This window comes from Dioscorea cayenensis, chromosome 15 (assembly GCF_009730915.1).
Source record: "Dioscorea cayenensis subsp. rotundata cultivar TDr96_F1 chromosome 15, TDr96_F1_v2_PseudoChromosome.rev07_lg8_w22 25.fasta, whole genome shotgun sequence".
NCBI classification, from domain to species: Eukaryota; Viridiplantae; Streptophyta; class Magnoliopsida; order Dioscoreales; family Dioscoreaceae; genus Dioscorea; species Dioscorea cayenensis.
Window position 1 is genome coordinate 5,240,200 of NC_052485.1, and position 18,192 is coordinate 5,258,391.

General features: G+C 36.0%; 1 protein-coding gene and 1 pseudogene across 4 annotated transcripts; both read right to left on the reverse strand.

Moving 5' to 3' along the window:
* Positions 1-387: 387 nt before the first annotated feature.
* Positions 388-2,164, reverse strand: LOC120277622 (annotated as a pseudogene).
* LOC120277998 (D-lactate dehydrogenase [cytochrome], mitochondrial) lies at positions 1,579-18,187 on the reverse strand. Of its 4 annotated transcripts, none has more exons than XM_039284873.1 (19): positions 17,870-18,187; positions 17,709-17,802; positions 17,512-17,612; positions 16,943-16,991; positions 16,644-16,736; positions 15,999-16,113; positions 15,093-15,153; positions 14,899-14,935; positions 13,963-14,024; positions 13,431-13,527; positions 13,015-13,089; positions 12,374-12,482; positions 11,788-11,897; positions 10,230-10,292; positions 8,429-8,508; positions 8,171-8,301; positions 7,762-7,805; positions 7,233-7,353; positions 1,579-1,815 (listed from the first exon to the last, which is right to left on the reverse strand). In XM_039284873.1, the coding sequence occupies exons 1-18, from the start codon at positions 18,139-18,141 to the stop codon at positions 7,234-7,236; spliced, it is 1,713 nt and encodes a 570-aa protein (XP_039140807.1). In that variant the 5' UTR covers positions 18,142-18,187; the 3' UTR covers positions 1,579-1,815; position 7,233. The 4 variants fall into 4 exon arrangements, with proteins under 4 accessions (XP_039140807.1, XP_039140808.1, XP_039140806.1 ...); XM_039284874.1 differs by lacking the exon at positions 1,579-1,815 and adding an exon at positions 3,709-3,899 and having other exon boundaries at positions 17,885-18,187; XM_039284872.1 differs by lacking the exon at positions 1,579-1,815 and adding an exon at positions 3,709-3,899.
* Between the last annotated feature and the right edge of the window lie 5 nt (positions 18,188-18,192).

Genomic DNA, 18,192 nt, shown 5'->3' on the forward strand with positions numbered 1-18,192 from the left:
AAACTATATAACATTCCTATTCATATTACCATGATAATCTCGTTACGTGGTAATATATCATTACCACAAACCAAACGGCCCCTTGATATAAAAGTAAAATCTGTTCATACATGAGCACTAAAACCAACTAAAACTATCCGTACACAACCACTACTCATACTCCCAAAAATATATCTTCGTATCCAAACTATCACCACTCATAAAAAATTCTAACAAAATACTCCCCACCAATGGACAAATTACCTCTCAACTATCAAATGAGAAGTTCATGGAGCACCTTTGAGATCATAAGCCATGCACATTAACCATCATCATTGACTTTTATTATAGTAGTTGCATTGCCATAAAAGAAGAAGATAAAAGCAAATTTTGACCTAAACTCTAAACTGGCAGGCAATTTAATTTATTAATTAAAAAATAAAAAAGCAGTAACCGACGGCTAACTCTGATTAATTATCCTCCATAAACCTGGCAATGAGACGAACCAAATCTCCAGCATCATCGGACCAAGAATTCATGGCGAAAAACCCATGCTCCTTCCCTTTCAGCTCCACAACCTCCACCTTCTTCTTCCCCATCTCCTTCAACTTCTCAGCATACTCCACCCCTCGGTCTCTCAGCATGTCTTTCTCCCCAACAACCACCATCATCGGTCCAAGCTCAATTGAACCAATTAGCTCCGGTCCGCCCGGACCGAACGGATTCCCAATCGGGTCATCTCTCGTCGCGCCACGTGGCAACGCAAGCCGCCAGAACTGATCAGCCCGCTCCAGCGTCAGAAACGCATCGCTAGGGCACGCTGCCTCGGATCCCGTCCGATCGACGCCGGAGAAGAAGGGCATCAAGAGAATGAACCCCTTGAACCGAGTCCGACCGGGATCGGACCTGCCGCAGTGAAGGGCAAGATGATGGACGAGGTTAGCGCCAGCGGATTCGCCGGAGACGAAGACGCGAGAGAGATCAGCGGATTGGGGGAGAGCCAAGGGTGAGGAGGATGAGAAGGATCAAGCCAGTCGAGGGCGGAGATAGCATCGTCAATGGCGGCGGGGAGGCGGTGTTCGGGAGCGAGACGGTAATCGGGGGAGACGATGATGGCGGAGAGGGAGGAGGAGAGGCGGAGAGCGCAGTCGTGGAAGTTAGTCCAGGTGCGAGAACCGACGCAGAAGCCGCCGCCGTGGAAGTAGAAGAGGACGGGGAGCTTGGAGGAGATTAGGGTTTTGGGGCGGTAGAGACGAAGATGGAGAAGGAGATGAGGAGGGCCGAAGGGAAGGTCGGTCCATTCAACGACGGAAAGAGTCGTCGTGAATTGAAGGGGGGAAGATAGGGGTCTGGTTCGCGGATGATGGAACCGTCGCTGAAGAGACGGAATGAGAGGCAGTCTTCGATCACGTGAGGAGGAGGTGGTACTGGTGGGGTGGACATGGTTTGGGTTGTTTGTGTATAGAGTGTTGTGAGGTCTGTTTATATATTATATTATAAAGGTCAGTCTGGATCTGGATGGAATGAATGAGAAGATGGATTTCGTTGATAGATCCAAGTTTGGTCAAGTGAAATTTACTTGTGTGTTAAGTATTGGAATGATGCTTGAAAGTGAGAGAATCTTATAAATAATGATGATGATGATGATAGTTGAGTTATTGATACAAGTTGAATGGATTAAGTATATAAAACAAAGTCAAATGCTTAAATTTTTAAGATAAGACAATAATGTACATGATGATGAGTAGGGTTGAAGTTTCTTGGCACGTTTCATGGCGCTGGTATTGGAGTCTTCTTCTGCGCTTGTTTGAGTTATTACTTATTAGGGACGTTTTCCTGCAGTATTCATGCATTAGGATAGCATCATGATGATAATAAACACATATACACAATAAAATTTAAACTATGGTACTTCATTGTGCAAGTGAAGTACATCGTGGTAACATTTCAGAATTTTTTCAACGGAGAAGTTGATGGTTTGTAAAATCAATGCTCTATCCAGGCAGCAAGGTACAAATTATTATCAAATGGAACTCCACTTCGGAAAATATTACAATGAGAATCAAAGTTCAGGGGTTAAAGGGAGCCTCTACTAAGGTTTTAACTTTCAGTTGGGTTTCACCAATCTTCCTCCTTATCTCCCAAATGATGTTGGGTACCTTTCATCATCACAAGGCCCTTCCATGTTGGGTCCTAGTCATGGTGTTAAATGCCTGTTCTAAAGGCTAATGCAGATGCCTTAGACTTAATGTGTAAGAACTAATAACTCTCAAACTGAGTATCAAGCCTTACTAAAGAGACTGCCCCTTTATTATTGCAAACTTCTAGAAATGCCAAAGACGTCTACGGTTTCCACTGTCTAAAGCCTTGTTTGTATTGGTTTTTGGAAAAACCCAGAAGTGTTTTTATAAATTAAAGACTTAGGGTTCAAAAATATTATTTGTATTGATTTTTTGAACCTAGCAAAAAGAGAGAGTGAAAAACAGACTTTTTCAAAAAGCTAATGATCGAAACTTATGAAAAAGCGTTTTTTAAACTATTTTTCACTGACACTTCTACGTAAAGAGTTTAATCCGAAAGCGAAAATCGAAAAATGCTTAACTTACTGTCAGAAACACTTTTTCGGAGCACTTCTAGCCCTACACTTTTTTTGATAAGCCAATCCAAACAAGGCATAAATCTAAATGAGGTTTACCATGCATATGGACAGATATAGCACTATTTATTGGAAATTCCTCAATAAGACCTAACTTTTAGAACATATGAAACTGGCTATCCTGAACCTTGAGAAAGACCAAGGAAACTTCTCAGTCAACGCATCTCTTGTCATTCGTGAACCTTGGACAACCATATATATTCACTAGATCAAGAGTGGGATCAATACAATAGTCAAAGATCTAGTTCAAGAGTAAAACTTATAGAATAATTTGATTCATATCATATGAATCGGATGAAGAAATCGAGGATTATAAATCTAGTGATACAGGAAACGAAAGCGTAAATGATGAGGAAGATGGCCTAATAGAGTTAGATGATTAAACTAAAATTAAAATTCTAGGTTAGGTCTTGCGCACTTAACTTGAAAGTTTAGATTATCTTTTGTGATTTTATGCTAATATTTTTATTTTGGAATCTTCGATATTTTAGTAGATGCTTATTATATTAATTTAAGTTTAATCTTATGCAATTTCCATATTGTTTACCATATCATTTATTTATTTATTTATTTATCAAAGTAGCACTTTATATCATTTAAGTGAGCGCTTAGGAAAACACTTAGCTCCTCAAGTGGTTTACATTCCTGTCGTCTTAAGGGCATCTAACGCTTTTAATTACAGTGCCACCTTCCTATTACATTGTGAGATTTGGAATTAATAGTGTTTATAAAAAAAAACTTTAGCTGGCACTCCAAAATTAATGATAATACAGGTGCTTACACCAGGAAGAAGTATGCTTGGGTATGTGTTGAGATCGGCTTTTCTCGGCCTCTTAAACATGTTCGGTTAGAAATAAGGATGTCAAGATCTTTTTTATTGCTCAATAATGAAAAGTTGCTAGTATTCTTCTACTAAGTGGCTTAGGTTTTGTTTGAATTAGCTTCTGGGAAGCCCAAAAGCACTTTAGCTTCTAAAAAAACGCTTTTGGACTTAAAAAAAAAATATATATTTAGATTAGCTTCTCTGCAAAAGTGGAGATACTGTTTTTTTTCATAAACTGGTCATATGATGCTTTTAAAAAAAAACAATTTTTCAGAAGCGGTTTTCAGGTTACACAATTACAATTGCCCTAATGAAATAAAAAAAAAATTAACATGTTTTTAATGTTTCTCTCCAAGCTTTTTGCATCCCTATCAAGACTTCTCTACCTCCTAGATCTGAAGGCCTTCCTTCCCATTCATTCTTCTCCATGCTACCCGCCCTCTTTTGTGGCAAGTGTCAAAGTGTCAATCCAAACAGAGAGAAGTCGGGATATTATTATAATTCAATGAATGCTCATTTTAGTTATTTTCTACTGAAAAAATCTTTTTAGGAATGCACATCCAACAACTTCACAAATATAAAAGTACTTCTTCATTAACATATCTAAACACAAAAAACAAAGAAGCACTTAACTTACACTCTGAGAAGCACTTTTTCATAAGTCTTATAAAACTGTAAAAAAAGCACTTTTTTTTAAAAAGCCAATCAAAATAAGGCTTTAATGAGTCATGGAGCTAGCATGGATTGGTCATGCTTTCGCCAACATTTCACCCATTGCTAAGTATCTAGCAAATGATGATGCTTTGTTGATGTGGATTGGTCTAGAAGCAACAATACAAGTGGACAAAGTTGGGGAAACAACAACGAATACTCGGTCTATTGCATTGCCTACTCCAGTGTAGGCTAATCTTGGATTGCAGCTAAGATATGAACCGCCGTCGAGGAAGTGAACGTGGCTCACTCAAAGATGGCAAAGTTGTGGTGGTGATCAATACTCATTCCACATCATATGTTTATGTTAATGTTAAGGAAAAATCCGAACATGATTATTTCTATGCTCACAAGAAATGGTTGCAAACGTTGGACATGTATCCATTAGAACCAACCTCTGGACCTCCTACCCTTACTCAAAATGTGACTGACATTTTGTCTGATCATTCCATTCCCAAATATTCACGTGTTTAATATCTTTCACTACCTACATTATGATTTCTAAGATAATAGAGATTGATGGTTCCCACAAACCGCCTTCTCCTCATCTTTCTTTCTTCTTTCCTCATGTCACTAAGCCTCCTGATTATACACACTCACAAAGGTACTTGCAGTTTTTACATTCTGTTTTTCTCCGGGAGAATTCAATCAAGTGGGCTCAAAGGGATAGAATGAATTGGATCAAGGATGGAGATTTTAAATACCAGCTTCTTCCATAATCATGCCCGCATTAGGAACCATAAAAATAGAATTTCCTCCTATTAGGGATAATGTGGGCAGAATGGGTTGAACTCTGATTTCTATCTTTCGTACTAAGATTTGGTTAAAAATTCTCTTTTTACTGTTATCAAATATGTTTTTTCAAAATGCCACAGTCCCTAAGGATTGGGGTAAGGCTTACATTGTGTTGATCCCCTAAAAAGAGTGTGCTAATCATGTCACTAATTCCAGGCCCATCTTTTTTTGCAATATCTGCCATAAAATTTCTAAAATTCTTACCAATAGGTTGAAGTGTGTGATTCATAATCTCAAAGGACCTGACCAGAATGGGTTTCTTGCCAGTAGGCCCACCTTTGACAATATTCTTGTTGTGCAAGAGATTGCTCATTCATTGGAAAATGATACCCATCCTCCCCTACGATGCTTATTAAGGTAAATGTTGAGAAAAATGTTGAGAAAGCATATGATGCTTTAGAGTGGGAAACTATTCTTTCTACCCTCAAAATCATGAATTTCCCTACTACTTGGATATTGTGGATTAAAACCTACATTTCTTCTTCTAGCTTTGCTTACTCATAAATATCGAGACAATATTCTTGCCATTACTACCATCATCAAACTTCGACATAGTGTTAGGTGGTTTAGGCACCAAGTTTTGACTCTGGTACCATAAAAAATCTCAAAACCTACTATATTTCATTCATAATAATCTAATAAGTATATACAATTGTGAGCCATCTAATCTTATGATAAGCTACACAACAAAATGGTAAGTGTAATTGTTACTAATTCTACCTATACCAAAAATAAAACCAACCCTATCTAAAATCAATGGTAAATCAGTGGCTTCTAATTATGCTTTCTAATTGTTCTCCCAATATGCAAGAATTAATAGCTAGGATTTGCTTGATTTTAGCCTTATCATTGACCACTTCCATCACAAGCTTTCTCAGTTTTATTAAATTTCCTAATGCCTTGGCAACTTGACTTTGTATTTTATCTCTGCATGTAATCTAAAGAAATTAATCCATCAACTTTGTTATTTATTAATCAAAAAGGAAAACTCCCTTAGGAGTGAAACAAGCTTATCGCGTTGAAAGAGACAATGGAGTATATTGAACATCTTAGGGTGCTCCTTAAGAAGGTCCATGTGAAATGTCCTAGTCTTGTTGATCTCAATCATGGTCCTAATGGCCTTGCGTAGTGTTAGGTCATGCTTTCTTTCAACCATCAAGGTTCAAGACCCCATCGGCTAATGGACATCAACTCTACTTCGCAATTTATCTTTACTTCGGGGTTTTGATTTTGCGTCTTGCCTAGGAGAGACACAAGGTTACTGCGTTAAAGGAAGCACTAGAGTATATTATCCATCGTAAGGTGCTTCTTAGGAAGGTCTATGTGAATTGTCCTAGTCGTCTTGGTCTCAATCATGGTCCTAATGGCCTTGCGTAGTGTTGGGTCATGCTAACTTTCTTCCATCAAGGCTTCAAGTCCCAACCCCCCACCCACCCACCCAAATCAGCTAATGGATGCCTACTCTACTTCAAGGTTTAGATTTTAGGCCTCTTTTGCTTTTGTATTAGCTATGTGGCAGCTCAGCTCACAAAAGTTAAATAGAAAACGCTTATCACATGAGGGTTATTTTGAATTACTAAACTACATAAGTTTGAGGGTCCGTTTGATTTGTAGATGAGAATAGAACAAAAAATATAACACAATACAAAAGGTAAAATTATAGTAAAAGTGTTTCCACTGTTTTTATGTTTAATGTTAAATGGACATCACAAAATTTTCTATGTTATTCACCCGAATTTTATTACGCTTTTATTGAGATCAAATATATTAAAGGTAATTTGACCATTTTTTTAGGCAAAGATAGTGTTGTATTTTAGTTGTGTTGTAACTTAGCAAACCTTTTGTACCATGGTTTTTGGTGTACAAAAAAATTATCAAGCTGTGTTGTATTTGATTACCTTTTAGTGCTATACACCTACTGTATTTGCAAAACAAACAAGTGACAAAATAAGTTGTGTTGCGCTGTACTCTAAATTTTTGTATATCAAATGGACCCAAAAACTTAGTGATGTTAAAGTAAACTATAACTCATCACATATTATATTGTTGTTCACTTATCTCAAAGCAACACATGGACCGACGATGATTGCCCTCCTCTTGATTAATATTGCCAAGGAGGATCTCCTCTTAAAATAAAATCATTAAGTACTACTTAACCCTTCTAGCATTGTGTTTCTCAGGTTAATCTTAATTTCCGTAAATCTTAATTACTTACAATGAGAAATTTTAACAGTTCTCAAACAGTTAGCAAAGAGAGGATGAACTTACCTTAGATGCAGACATGAGGTGGAATCAATTTCCCAGGATTCATGATGTTGTTGGGATCTAAAGCAGACTTTATTCTTTTCATAGTCCGCAATGATCCAATTCCCAGCTCTTGTTCAAGGTACTGTCAGAAATGAGAGATAAAAGCTATTAAAACTGTTCAAGCAACAGAAAAAATATGACATAAAGAGTATAGTAAACAATTTATCATTTGCAAAAACCCTGAGCATGCGACAAACTGAAAAATATCTAGAGACCTACATAACCTGAAAGAAGACATGTAACTTCTTCAATTATAAAAGACATGTAAATGGTTGTGGTTACACTGTCCTGACAAAGCATTGCAGCCATGAGTCTAAGAAATTAGTAATCCGAGCTACTCTAGCAATCAGTATAATGGCAAAACAGTGACATGGACTTCCATCAAGGTGGTAGGCTTGAAAATGATGAAGTGCTGCGCTTCTCAACTAGATGGTAACTGATGATACAGTAAATACCATAACTAATCATGATTCAGCTATCAAACACCTACCTTCATCTTTCCTGTCCCAACGCCATGCTCTCCTGTACATGTACCTGTGTAGCAACAAAAACAACCAGATTAGAGAAAAATAACATATTGGCATGCTTTCAAAACCCTAAAGGTCCCGTTACAGAATTTGATCATACTGGTGGCAAAAATAAAATATCATATAGAACCGTATGGCTTTCAAAACAGCAATAGGCCAAAATCTCGAGTTCTAACAGAATATGATACGTTAGATGTGTAATGCCATTATTATCAGCACAGACAACTTATCCAACTGCATGGTAGTCTGGAGATTCCTATAACATTTGCAGTTGTTCTAGGGTCAATCCACTACATTTCCTTAGTCATAGTCAGTTTTGACAGTTTTATCTTGGTCTCTGGCAATATAACCTTTATGATAAGAACACAGTACCTTCCATTGACAAAGCAGTGTGAACTATGAAATGATTCAGTCTCTCTGCTTCTTGGCGTTGATCTTCGTCGCTCGGATCAAATAATACTAGTGCGTGGAAGTTTCCATCACCAGCATGTGCAATAACAGTGCTATGGAGATTTAAATGCAGAATCAGTATCAAGTTTGATAATGTTCATAGGACTTTCGACATATCACTCCAACTAAATATTCAAAAATAATTTCTAGTTTAACCACCTAATTTATTTGTTTGCATACCATAGCAACGTCGATGCATCAAGCAGTTGTTTTGATTTTGATATGCATTCTGCAAGTCGTGACAAAGGGACACACACATCCTACAAAAAAAGAAGCCGTAAGATGTAAAAATCAGAGGGAAAAATATCAAAATTCACCCACTAGAATGACTATCTAGCCATAAGATGATTTGACACTGGCAACTTATTTTCTGATTTTAACATCTTCAAGCTAATAGTGCACAACCATATGATGAAGTCCAGACATGGAAAAAGCATAATAGGTTGGAAACCTCACTTGACAAAAGAATCGATGCTAGAATCAATTAACCTTGGCAGAAAGGTTCCAATGCCATGGGATAGCTCAACTGTAAACATGGAAAAACACACAAGTTTATCCGTGGTAACGGACCTTGCATGGGCATCTTGAAGAAGTATAATTGGCAAGACTCCCAACCTGACCTATTCTCCAACTTTTGGAGGGTTAAGCGTGGGTACTCAAAATAGTTGTACCTATTGCTTGCTCTCATTCACCAAATATATAATGTTAATTATGCCATCACAAGAAGGGTAATTTGGTAAATGAGCCACATAATTGGTTAGAGAGAACCAAGATAGAACAAGAGACACGCAGATTAAAAACAAATGCAGCTAATCATGATACCAAGTCTTCCCTGCTTTTGAAAGAATGAATTGTATTCCAAAGGTTTCCTTTAGTCTGATGTCATCACAGGAATTCCTCCAAAGAAACAACTTTGTTTAGAAATGTGAAGTTTGATAAGATGTTCAAAATTTTCTAACATGAAACAAGTGGCAAGTTGAGAATCATAGTCCAGAAATTATTAAGGCTGAAAATTGAGGTAAGGGATATAACACCATCAGTAATCTGTAATGCAATCCATCTGGTTCCGACCAGTAGCAAAATTCAAATTAAAGTGACACATTAATTCCCATTAACATGATGTCAAGCGGCATATCAAGGGCACACATTCTTACAGTAAGCATTAATTTCAGTACCACAGCAAATAATAAACTGGTTCAAACCATCAAGTGAGGACAGCATTTAATTAATGGAAGGGGAAGTCACATCTAGATGCTTGGACAACAGAACAGGATCACTAGTTCAAGCAAAGGTCACTTACGATTCAATAAATTTGATTAATACTTCAGTCATTAACCATAAAAGAATTTGAAGGAAGGCAAATGCATTCAAGATTTCTAATTCACAATATACCTATCTACCTCTTTGTAAATTCTATTGCGGATGAAAATAGAATTAAATCTAGGGCACTGCAATAGATCATGCATCGAAGTTATTATAGGGTACACATTTAAAATTAAGATAATAGAGCTTTCCTGCTGTTAATCAGACTCAGAAAGTTCCAGTGAATACACACTGTGCAAATCACGGATTTTAGATCATTCCTTAACTTCCTTCAGGCAACACAATAAAAGGCTACATGTGGCAATATCTACATTCTAGTATAGGATACAAATGACAGATATGCATGATCCAACATAGTGCATATGATAAACCTTTGCCTGATAATCATTTCACTTCTGCATGTCACACTTTTGAAAAACACACATCCAAGTAGAGAACAATAACGTAAACATATCTTCCCATAACTAGCAGATCACTAAGCCATTTGCAGAAGACAAAACTTGACTATTGACAAATATAATGTAAAGGAATGTAAAATTCACCCATTAAATTAAATTCAATAGAGTATTTTCTTTGGCATGAAATTGGCAAAGTATTGGGTTTAGCTATATATATATATATAATTTCAAATAAGAAAGGCATATATAATGAGACTTGCCGTAGTCATAGCTTCAAACCCAGGTGCCATTGCAAAGCAAGCCCATAGTGCTTCCTTCCTTATCTACAAGCAAAAAGTTTCCAGGGCATTCAAACAACTTGCTGTACGAAATTAAGTTCATGAAAGAACACTTATCTTTAAACAAGCATATTAACTCCTACTGGGTATAAATTTGCTTCAACATAGAGACTATAAATTTTGAAACTAAAAGCAGTTATCATTATATTGCCATCTTAAGTCCTTAACTAAAGAGTTATTATCCAAAAACCAAAATATTCATTGACTTTCCATTTAATGCTTACATTATCCAAGAAAACCTTTTGGATCTTAATAAGACTAGAAGTAATAAATTATTATTACATCAATTTACTAAGCTCAGACATCTGTTGCTGCTAATATTGGAGCAGTTCCATTTTCATACCTGACAAATGTTCATTTCAGAGGACAGCTTTAAATGAAGATGCAGAGAAATATACCTTTTTCTGTAACGCCTTAAGATAGCCTTGCAGGTATGGCATATAAGTAAAAAACAGTATTCGTATTTTCTCTTGAAAGTTTATGCAGGAACCGATATTTGGCTTATGAATCCCGATTATCAAAGTCAAAAAAGAGCATGGATAATAGCTAAATCTTTATCATTTGCATGGACAGACACTTGTGCTGAGTAAAAATACCAAGTGAAATTTAGGTGGATTTCCTGGTGATATTACAAAGGACTGAAAAAACCAGATGTTTGTCAAAAGACTTCATTACTTGAAATGTTGATGGAAAAGTAAAATCAACCTATGATGGGTCTGGTTTTACACTTTTATAATGCTTTAGTTTCAGCCATGTTCTGTGAAGATGTTTTCTTGCTACAGTCTCGTTCTGAGTAGTCCTCTAGCTTAGATATTTAATTCCATGTCTATGAATAGGCTACATTGGCCTTTAGCTTTAAAGTCAGGCCCCTCAATCAACCAAAATGGCATAAGTCAGGATTTGAAAAAGGAAAGCCAATGAGGATGCCTAAGGATTGATTCTATTTCTTAATTGACAACATAAGATCTTACCGCTATGCTTGTTTGGGGGACAATCAGCATTCTTCTAACCAAACATCCCATAACATCTTATTTAAGAATATTTAATTGTCTAAAAAATATATTTAACAATTAATTTTAAAATTATTAATATTAATCAACCATAATTATTACTTAGAAAAGTAAATCTTGAAAATTTTAAATTTCATAATATAAATTAAGTCAAACTTTGGTTAGTTCAAACAAAAATTTTACCTCCGACCCAATATTTTAATCCCACAATAATTCCCCAACCAAACCTCTCTTAATTGATTTAATAAAATAAATTACCTTAATTCTCCCATAGATACTAAAGATCTATTTTAAAATCTTGGAATATCAAAGACAAAGTATCTTCCTTGGATCACAGCAATACAATCAAGCGTTATCACAACAGCAAAATACGGATAAGAGTTAAAGTTTTTAATGCAGTATAACTATCATTGACATTTGACTAGTAAAACAAAACATTATTTTAATTCAGCAAGTATGTGTTGTCTGACCTTCCATAGTTCCATTTTAGCATCAGGATCTTCCACAAAGGTAAAATCCGAACCATTATGCTCAGAAACAATTTTCTGAACAAGTTGTGTCTGTTCCCGGGCATATGCTTCTGACAGATAATAGAAGAGGCACAATAAGTACAAAAATGCAGATTAAGTTGCATGTTTGTGAAAATTCACTGGTTACAAAAGCAACCAATCAGATATTTAAGTATTTTCAGAGTGCAGAGAAAGTTGAGAAACATTAACAGTTAGCAACCAACCCAATAACTGTTGTCACTCTTGATTTCTGTACTGTCATTCAAACGCAGCAATACATTATTTGAATTGAAGATGCCATAAAATAGAAGAAAGAAAAATCCACACAAAAACTAAGGAGAGCATTGTCTATAACGTGTCATTTTTCAAGCTTACATAGGGTGAAGCACTATCTCTACAATGAGGCTAAAACAGAGAATAGAGTGGACAATGAAACACATAGCTGGGCAAACAACAACAACAAATAATAATAATAATAATAATAATAATAATAATAATAAGCACTTTACCTGTACCAATAAAATAATAATAATAATAAGCACTTTACCTGTACCAATAAATTCAAACATCAAAGTTGGAACTTCTGGCAAATTTTTCCCATTGGCCACATTGATTGCCTTCATTTGAACCTCATCCAAAAGTTCCACCCTGGAAACCTAAACAATGATGACAAAATTTCAGCTGGGCGTATAACTTAAATTTACCTACATGTTTCATGCACAGACTATAATACTCCTTTATCCAGGGAGGACCTTTACCAACAAAACTCAATGACTGACAATCGTTAGCACTATTCTCATATAAACAGAGAGAAAAATTAATCCTCATAATTGGACACATTTGAAGTACAGAGTCGAGGAAATTGTTATGTTGAACTTGTTGGCCAAATTAGTTGATGTCTTGCTCATAGTATTGGGAAAAATCAACTTGAAGTGAACAAATCAACAAAAGTGTTGCATTTCAGGAAGAGGCTACTCATCAACAAAAGTGCATAATGGGCTAATATGTCATAAATAGCAGCATAAGTACGTTCATAAGAAGATTATGGCATGGCATGGAATGTGAGCTAATATCTTCCAATCCTCAAGTTTCAGCATGTGCATTAAGGGCATTTTTCAGCATTTCATGGCTTACAGAATAGAATTGTTCACACAAAGATACGAGAGAGAATAGTGCACTAATACTTACCTGTATACCGGAAAGCATTGTTGCAATGGCAACATCAGCTGCATCCTTGATAGTTTTAAAATTGCACATCGCCACCTAAGCACACAGAGAAAAATTGACAATGTCTAATGGAAACTATTTAGGAAACCGCACCAAAAATAAAATATTCAAAATATACGTTACAACCAAAAGATTTAAAGAATACAAGCAAGCAGGAAACGCAAATGAGGAAGGATCACCTATACAAGCTTTTCTTCATAAAGAAACAAATATCCCAGTAGGAACACAGAACATCTTGTGAACATTAGGAAACAATTCCCAATTAATGCATGAATACAACATATATTAAGGTGACAACAGTTTAGTACATGCACCAAGTATCTAGAAGCATGATAATTAAAAAATAATAAAAGAAAAAATGCATAACAAGGAGATACCACAGAATGTTGGGGCAGCTTCTGGAGCCGCAGGGTTACTTCTGTTATCACACCCAAGGTGCCTTCACTTCCAATCATCAGGCGAGCTAAATCATACCTAAAAATTTAAAAAGGTAAATCATATGCCCTACTAGCTGAAAGCCCTTATTTATTTTTATGCACATGCAACAAAACACATACATCAAGCAAAGAGAGCGAATGGCTGAGTTTGGGAAAGATGGGTTATGCTTGTTTTAAAAAAGAATACACAGAAGGGAGTTAAGCAAATGCCAAGCTCTAAGATTAGTATTGGTAATAACATATGCTAAGGAATTAAATTTAAGCAAAAGAGAATCTTAAAGAAATGAGTCAGAAAGGAAATTGATAGTGGTGACAACTGGTTAAAACATAAAACATATGCTAGTATGGGCAATATTAACAGTACTAGCAATAGCAGTACTAACACAATAGAGCTTTAGTAATGACTAATATAAAGAAAAATGTTTGATGAGGCATTTTGTTTTTCTTTACATTATTGGAGGCGTCAACATACCCAGCAGCGCTCTTTCGAGCACGAGAACCTGTTTTGATGACATCCCCATTCCCAAGAACAACCTGCAAGGAAAGAGCGCTTTATTAATAGCAATCCTACTACGCATAATAATACAAGTCTTAACGGAACCAAAAAAATATTTTAATTTGATAAAAGTATAATTTTTTTTATTAAGGAAATATTAAAATTAAAAGTATCGGAGTTAGGTTCACTCCATTTGGACTATTCTAGGTTGTAGGCTGTAGGTTAGTCTCAGGTGAGGTGCTGAAATTCTTAAGCTTCTCTCCCAGGCACAGGTCTTTTATTTCAATAAACTTCACATATTTCCCCATTCTCTTCCATTCTCTCCGCACTTGATCGTTGAGACTTCTGCGACAATCATTACTACATCAAGGGCAGTATACCATGCCACATCATTAAGATTTTCAACATCCCCTCTGAAGTCTGGAGCAAGGGGAAGCTCTTGTAGGTAGGGCTTTTCCCATTAGAAGATTCATTTTTATAATGAGACGCATGCAATTTTTTTAACCCAATCTGATATTTTCCATAAAATGCGTTTATAGTTATTCATTATCTGTAGCCATATTCTTAATTGTACCACATATCTTGCTACATGGTATGCTTTGTGTTCATTAGTCTTGTCTATCAAATGACAAACCATCAGATAAAATTTGTGATACATAATTCTTAAAATGCAAATTAACTTATATCCAAACAGGAGAGAGCTGAAGCAATAAAAATTACCACAAGCAATACTTCTTATCCACAAATCATTAGCAAGAGATGACAATACCATGTCAATAATATAAATATTTACCAGTTGGTGTTCCTCTCTAATATGATTTTTGGGTGAATTGTCTAATCTTTATTATCTTTCTTAGATCATGAGGTTAAGGCAACTAAAAGTTTGGTACCAAAATATGAGTGGCGCAATACCTGAAGATTGATGACATTCTCTCGCATAGTTCCATACCTAAAAAATAACAAGAAGTGAATCAGCAATTACTAGAAGACTAATCAATAAATAGATGGCAAAACACTAGTTGAAGTTGGTTCTAAAAAGCCAATGTTGCAGATGTATCCAGCAAGAAATCACTCATTGCATGATGAAAAACAAGGGCCAACGGTACCTAACAGCCAAGGAACCAGAACAACGAGTTGCACACATGCCTCCAATAGTAGCACCAGGCCCTGAGTGTTGAGGCAAATGGTAAATGAACAGGAACCACTTTCACAATATTAAGAAAGTAAATTGTTGGTTGGTTACCATATAGGAAATTTGGAGATCAACAACCCTTGATAGTATGTGCAATTATATTCTAATAAAATATGTCATGAACAGCTAACCATGCCGGCTAGCAGTTTGGTTCTGCTGCTCTTCCCTAATAATAAATTTAAGTTTTGATGCAGCTAATAAACAAATAACAAAAACTGTATGACAACTGGAATCCAGTAAATCAAAGGCAGATTATTCACGAGGCTTTCTGAAACTGAGACCCTCCTCACTTCTGTGTGATTTATCAAAAAAAAAAGTTCAAAAAGTATAAATTTTAACATGCAACGAAAAAGTTAAAGTATAACATCAGATGACTCACTCTCTAGCACCCTATATAAGGTGTTTTTAAAGCCCATCAAATCAATTAACTTCAATATTGTCACCATCAAAAGTTTTTAACAGCTATTTTAACATAATTCAGTCTATCTGCCAATACAACTTGAGAAAACATCATCAGGTTACAAAACAAAATGCCTTAGCATAAATTCAGGTGGTGAAAAGATGGCTAAAATAGAAACGAAAGAAAGCAAACATTTGCAAGAAATCATCATAAACTCTGATGCATTTCTTATAAACTATCACATCTTGTAAAAAGAGAAACCAATAAAACTGAAAGCCTCAATTAAAAAAATTTCAGATGATTACTCTGGAAAATGTTTATATGAAAACATATACATACATATATGCAACAGATGTAATGGTTGAAATCGGAAACAGATTAAGTTCTCTGCAGAGAAGTATGATTTTGACATTTACTAACCTGGATCAAGTGGAAAGAAAAGACCGTAAGGCTTCAAATACTCATTAAGTTCAATCCACCCGATTCCAGGCTCCACAACCACATCCATGTCTCTAACATGTAATGCTTTGATTTTCTGAGAAGCTAAAACCAATTAGATGAGACGCATATGTAAGGAATATAAAACTAGAAACAATATAAAACTAGACCCTGATGAGGATAAGGGTAAGAGGAAAAATGCCACAGCAAGCCAAATGCTCAAAAATAAATATAAACTGGCAAAGTGACAAATTAAAGAATACACTTTCTAATAGGAAGAATTGCCAATATAGAATCATCAGAATTTGCGAAAAAAAAAAGCTTAGTTGCTAGCATCATTTCTCTCCTATTCTTCCACGGCATGATGACCTAAGAAGTTCTATAGTTTAGGACTTTAAGTGGCTCCAAAATTGCATTCTACCTAAATGCACCAATTTAAGTTGATAGAACTTAAAACTTCATATTCAAATATCTTTAAATTACTAAATTGATTATAAAATACTTCAATATCTTACAATATGCAAATATTTTGCAATATAGAGTAACAACCACATAGAAAAACTAGTTCAAATCTGCGTCACATTTTCACTCCTACACAAGATCAACATATAACGATGTATTGCTTACTTTCATCAATGACAAGTCAATGCATACACCTCCATAAGGAGCTAAGGTGTGACCTTCAATAGATGTAGCTCCTCCGTATGGCACAATAGGAATCTGTTACCAAAGGTAAACAACATAATTAATATTTGGTTTGAAAGCCTAAAGAATCAACTCATAGTTACGATGTATGAACAAGTGTTTCTTAACAGAAACCCTAGTAGATTTTCAATAGTCTAACTGGAATTAAGTTCATATAATTTCAGAATCAGGTCTCAAGAATGCCTCGAGGATCCCCATGTAGTTCTTTACAAAAAGTATACCTTAAACTTGTTGCAAGTTTTTATGATTTTCTGTACATCATCTTGTGACCTGAAAATTGCACAGAGAAAAAATAAGACAATCAAAGTTTAATTAATCACAAGAAAATTCAACTTAACATTTCTTTAAAGAAATCAGTTCTTTGTAATTATTATTGGTTTGTAACAGCATTCTGTAACTACCACAGGGATCAAGAACTGAAAATGGCCATCATGGTACAAACAAAAACTGTTTTGAAATTTTAAGTCGCAAGTCAAAAGAAGAAAAACAAAAACTAAGGGTAACAATGTCAATTCACTACACAATGAGAATAAAAGGAGTGACAACATTTCTATTTATTGCACCATGGCATGCAAACTAATAATAACAAGTACCCAACATCTCGCATGCATATTACCAAAAATTCAAATGACAAACGCAAATTAGTTATATCTCAACTCTAAATCCATGACAAGCTTATCTATTCACAATGAATTTAAGTCACTCAATCAAGACCTCTACATCCAACCAAAACACTAAACTTTGACACAAACAAAACATTAAAAAATTTAAATATAATCAAGAACCATACCTCGGATAAACAATCACATCAGGAATATTGACAGCTTTGTGGAAGCTGTTTTGCGGGTTCCCATGGAAGTACCTCTCGTCATAATCCAAAGTCATATTACTCTACCCAATTTGAGAACTTGAAGTCAAACTACAACCCCAAAAGATCTAAACCTAGGGAAAAAAAAGAAGATAGGAGAAGATCAAAAGCTAGATTACCTCACAAATAGCTCGCAGCTCATCGATGAACTCCTTTGGAACCGCCGTATGAGACCCTTGGACAAGAATCTCGGTGCTACCCTTCCGACCGACACTGCAATCACAACAATGAAATCCAGACATATATACATCCAATGAGTGAAAAGAAAAGATAAACAGACAAATAGTATCCGAACTGGTGACCAAAGCCGGAATCGCAAGAGGAGGGGGTGGGGCGAAGATCGAGGGAGAGGGCGAAGGCAGCGGTACCAGCGATGGCGAAGGGGAGAAGGGAGCGGGACCAAGACCGGAAGCGATCACTGGAGGACGAGGAGCTTGAGGTCGTCGAAAGGGAACGGAGGGGAGGAAAGGCAGTGGATGATCGGAGAGCTCGAGAGGCGTAGTGCTTGGAAGAGGACGCGAGGCGAGAGATCAAGGGGAAGAAGGAACCCATTGAGAGAGAGAGAGAGAGAGAGAGAGAGAGAGATCTTGGTTCTTGCGTCAT

What these genes read in the sequence shown, in the direction of transcription:
- LOC120277998 (XM_039284873.1), bottom strand. Translation starts at nt 18,141, where the DNA reads ATGGGTTCCTTCTTCCCCTTGATCTCTCGCCTCGCGTCCTCTTCCAAG. An exon ending in CACCAGTTCGGATACTATTT is followed by an intron (nt 17,803 to 17,869) that starts GTCTGTTTATCT and finishes TTGTGATTGCAG; the next exon opens with TGTCGGTCGGAAGGGTAGCA. An exon ending in TTGGGACAGGAAAGATGAAG is followed by an intron (nt 7,354 to 7,761) that starts GTAGGTGTTTGA and finishes CATTTCTGACAG; the next exon opens with TACCTTGAACAAGAGCTGGG.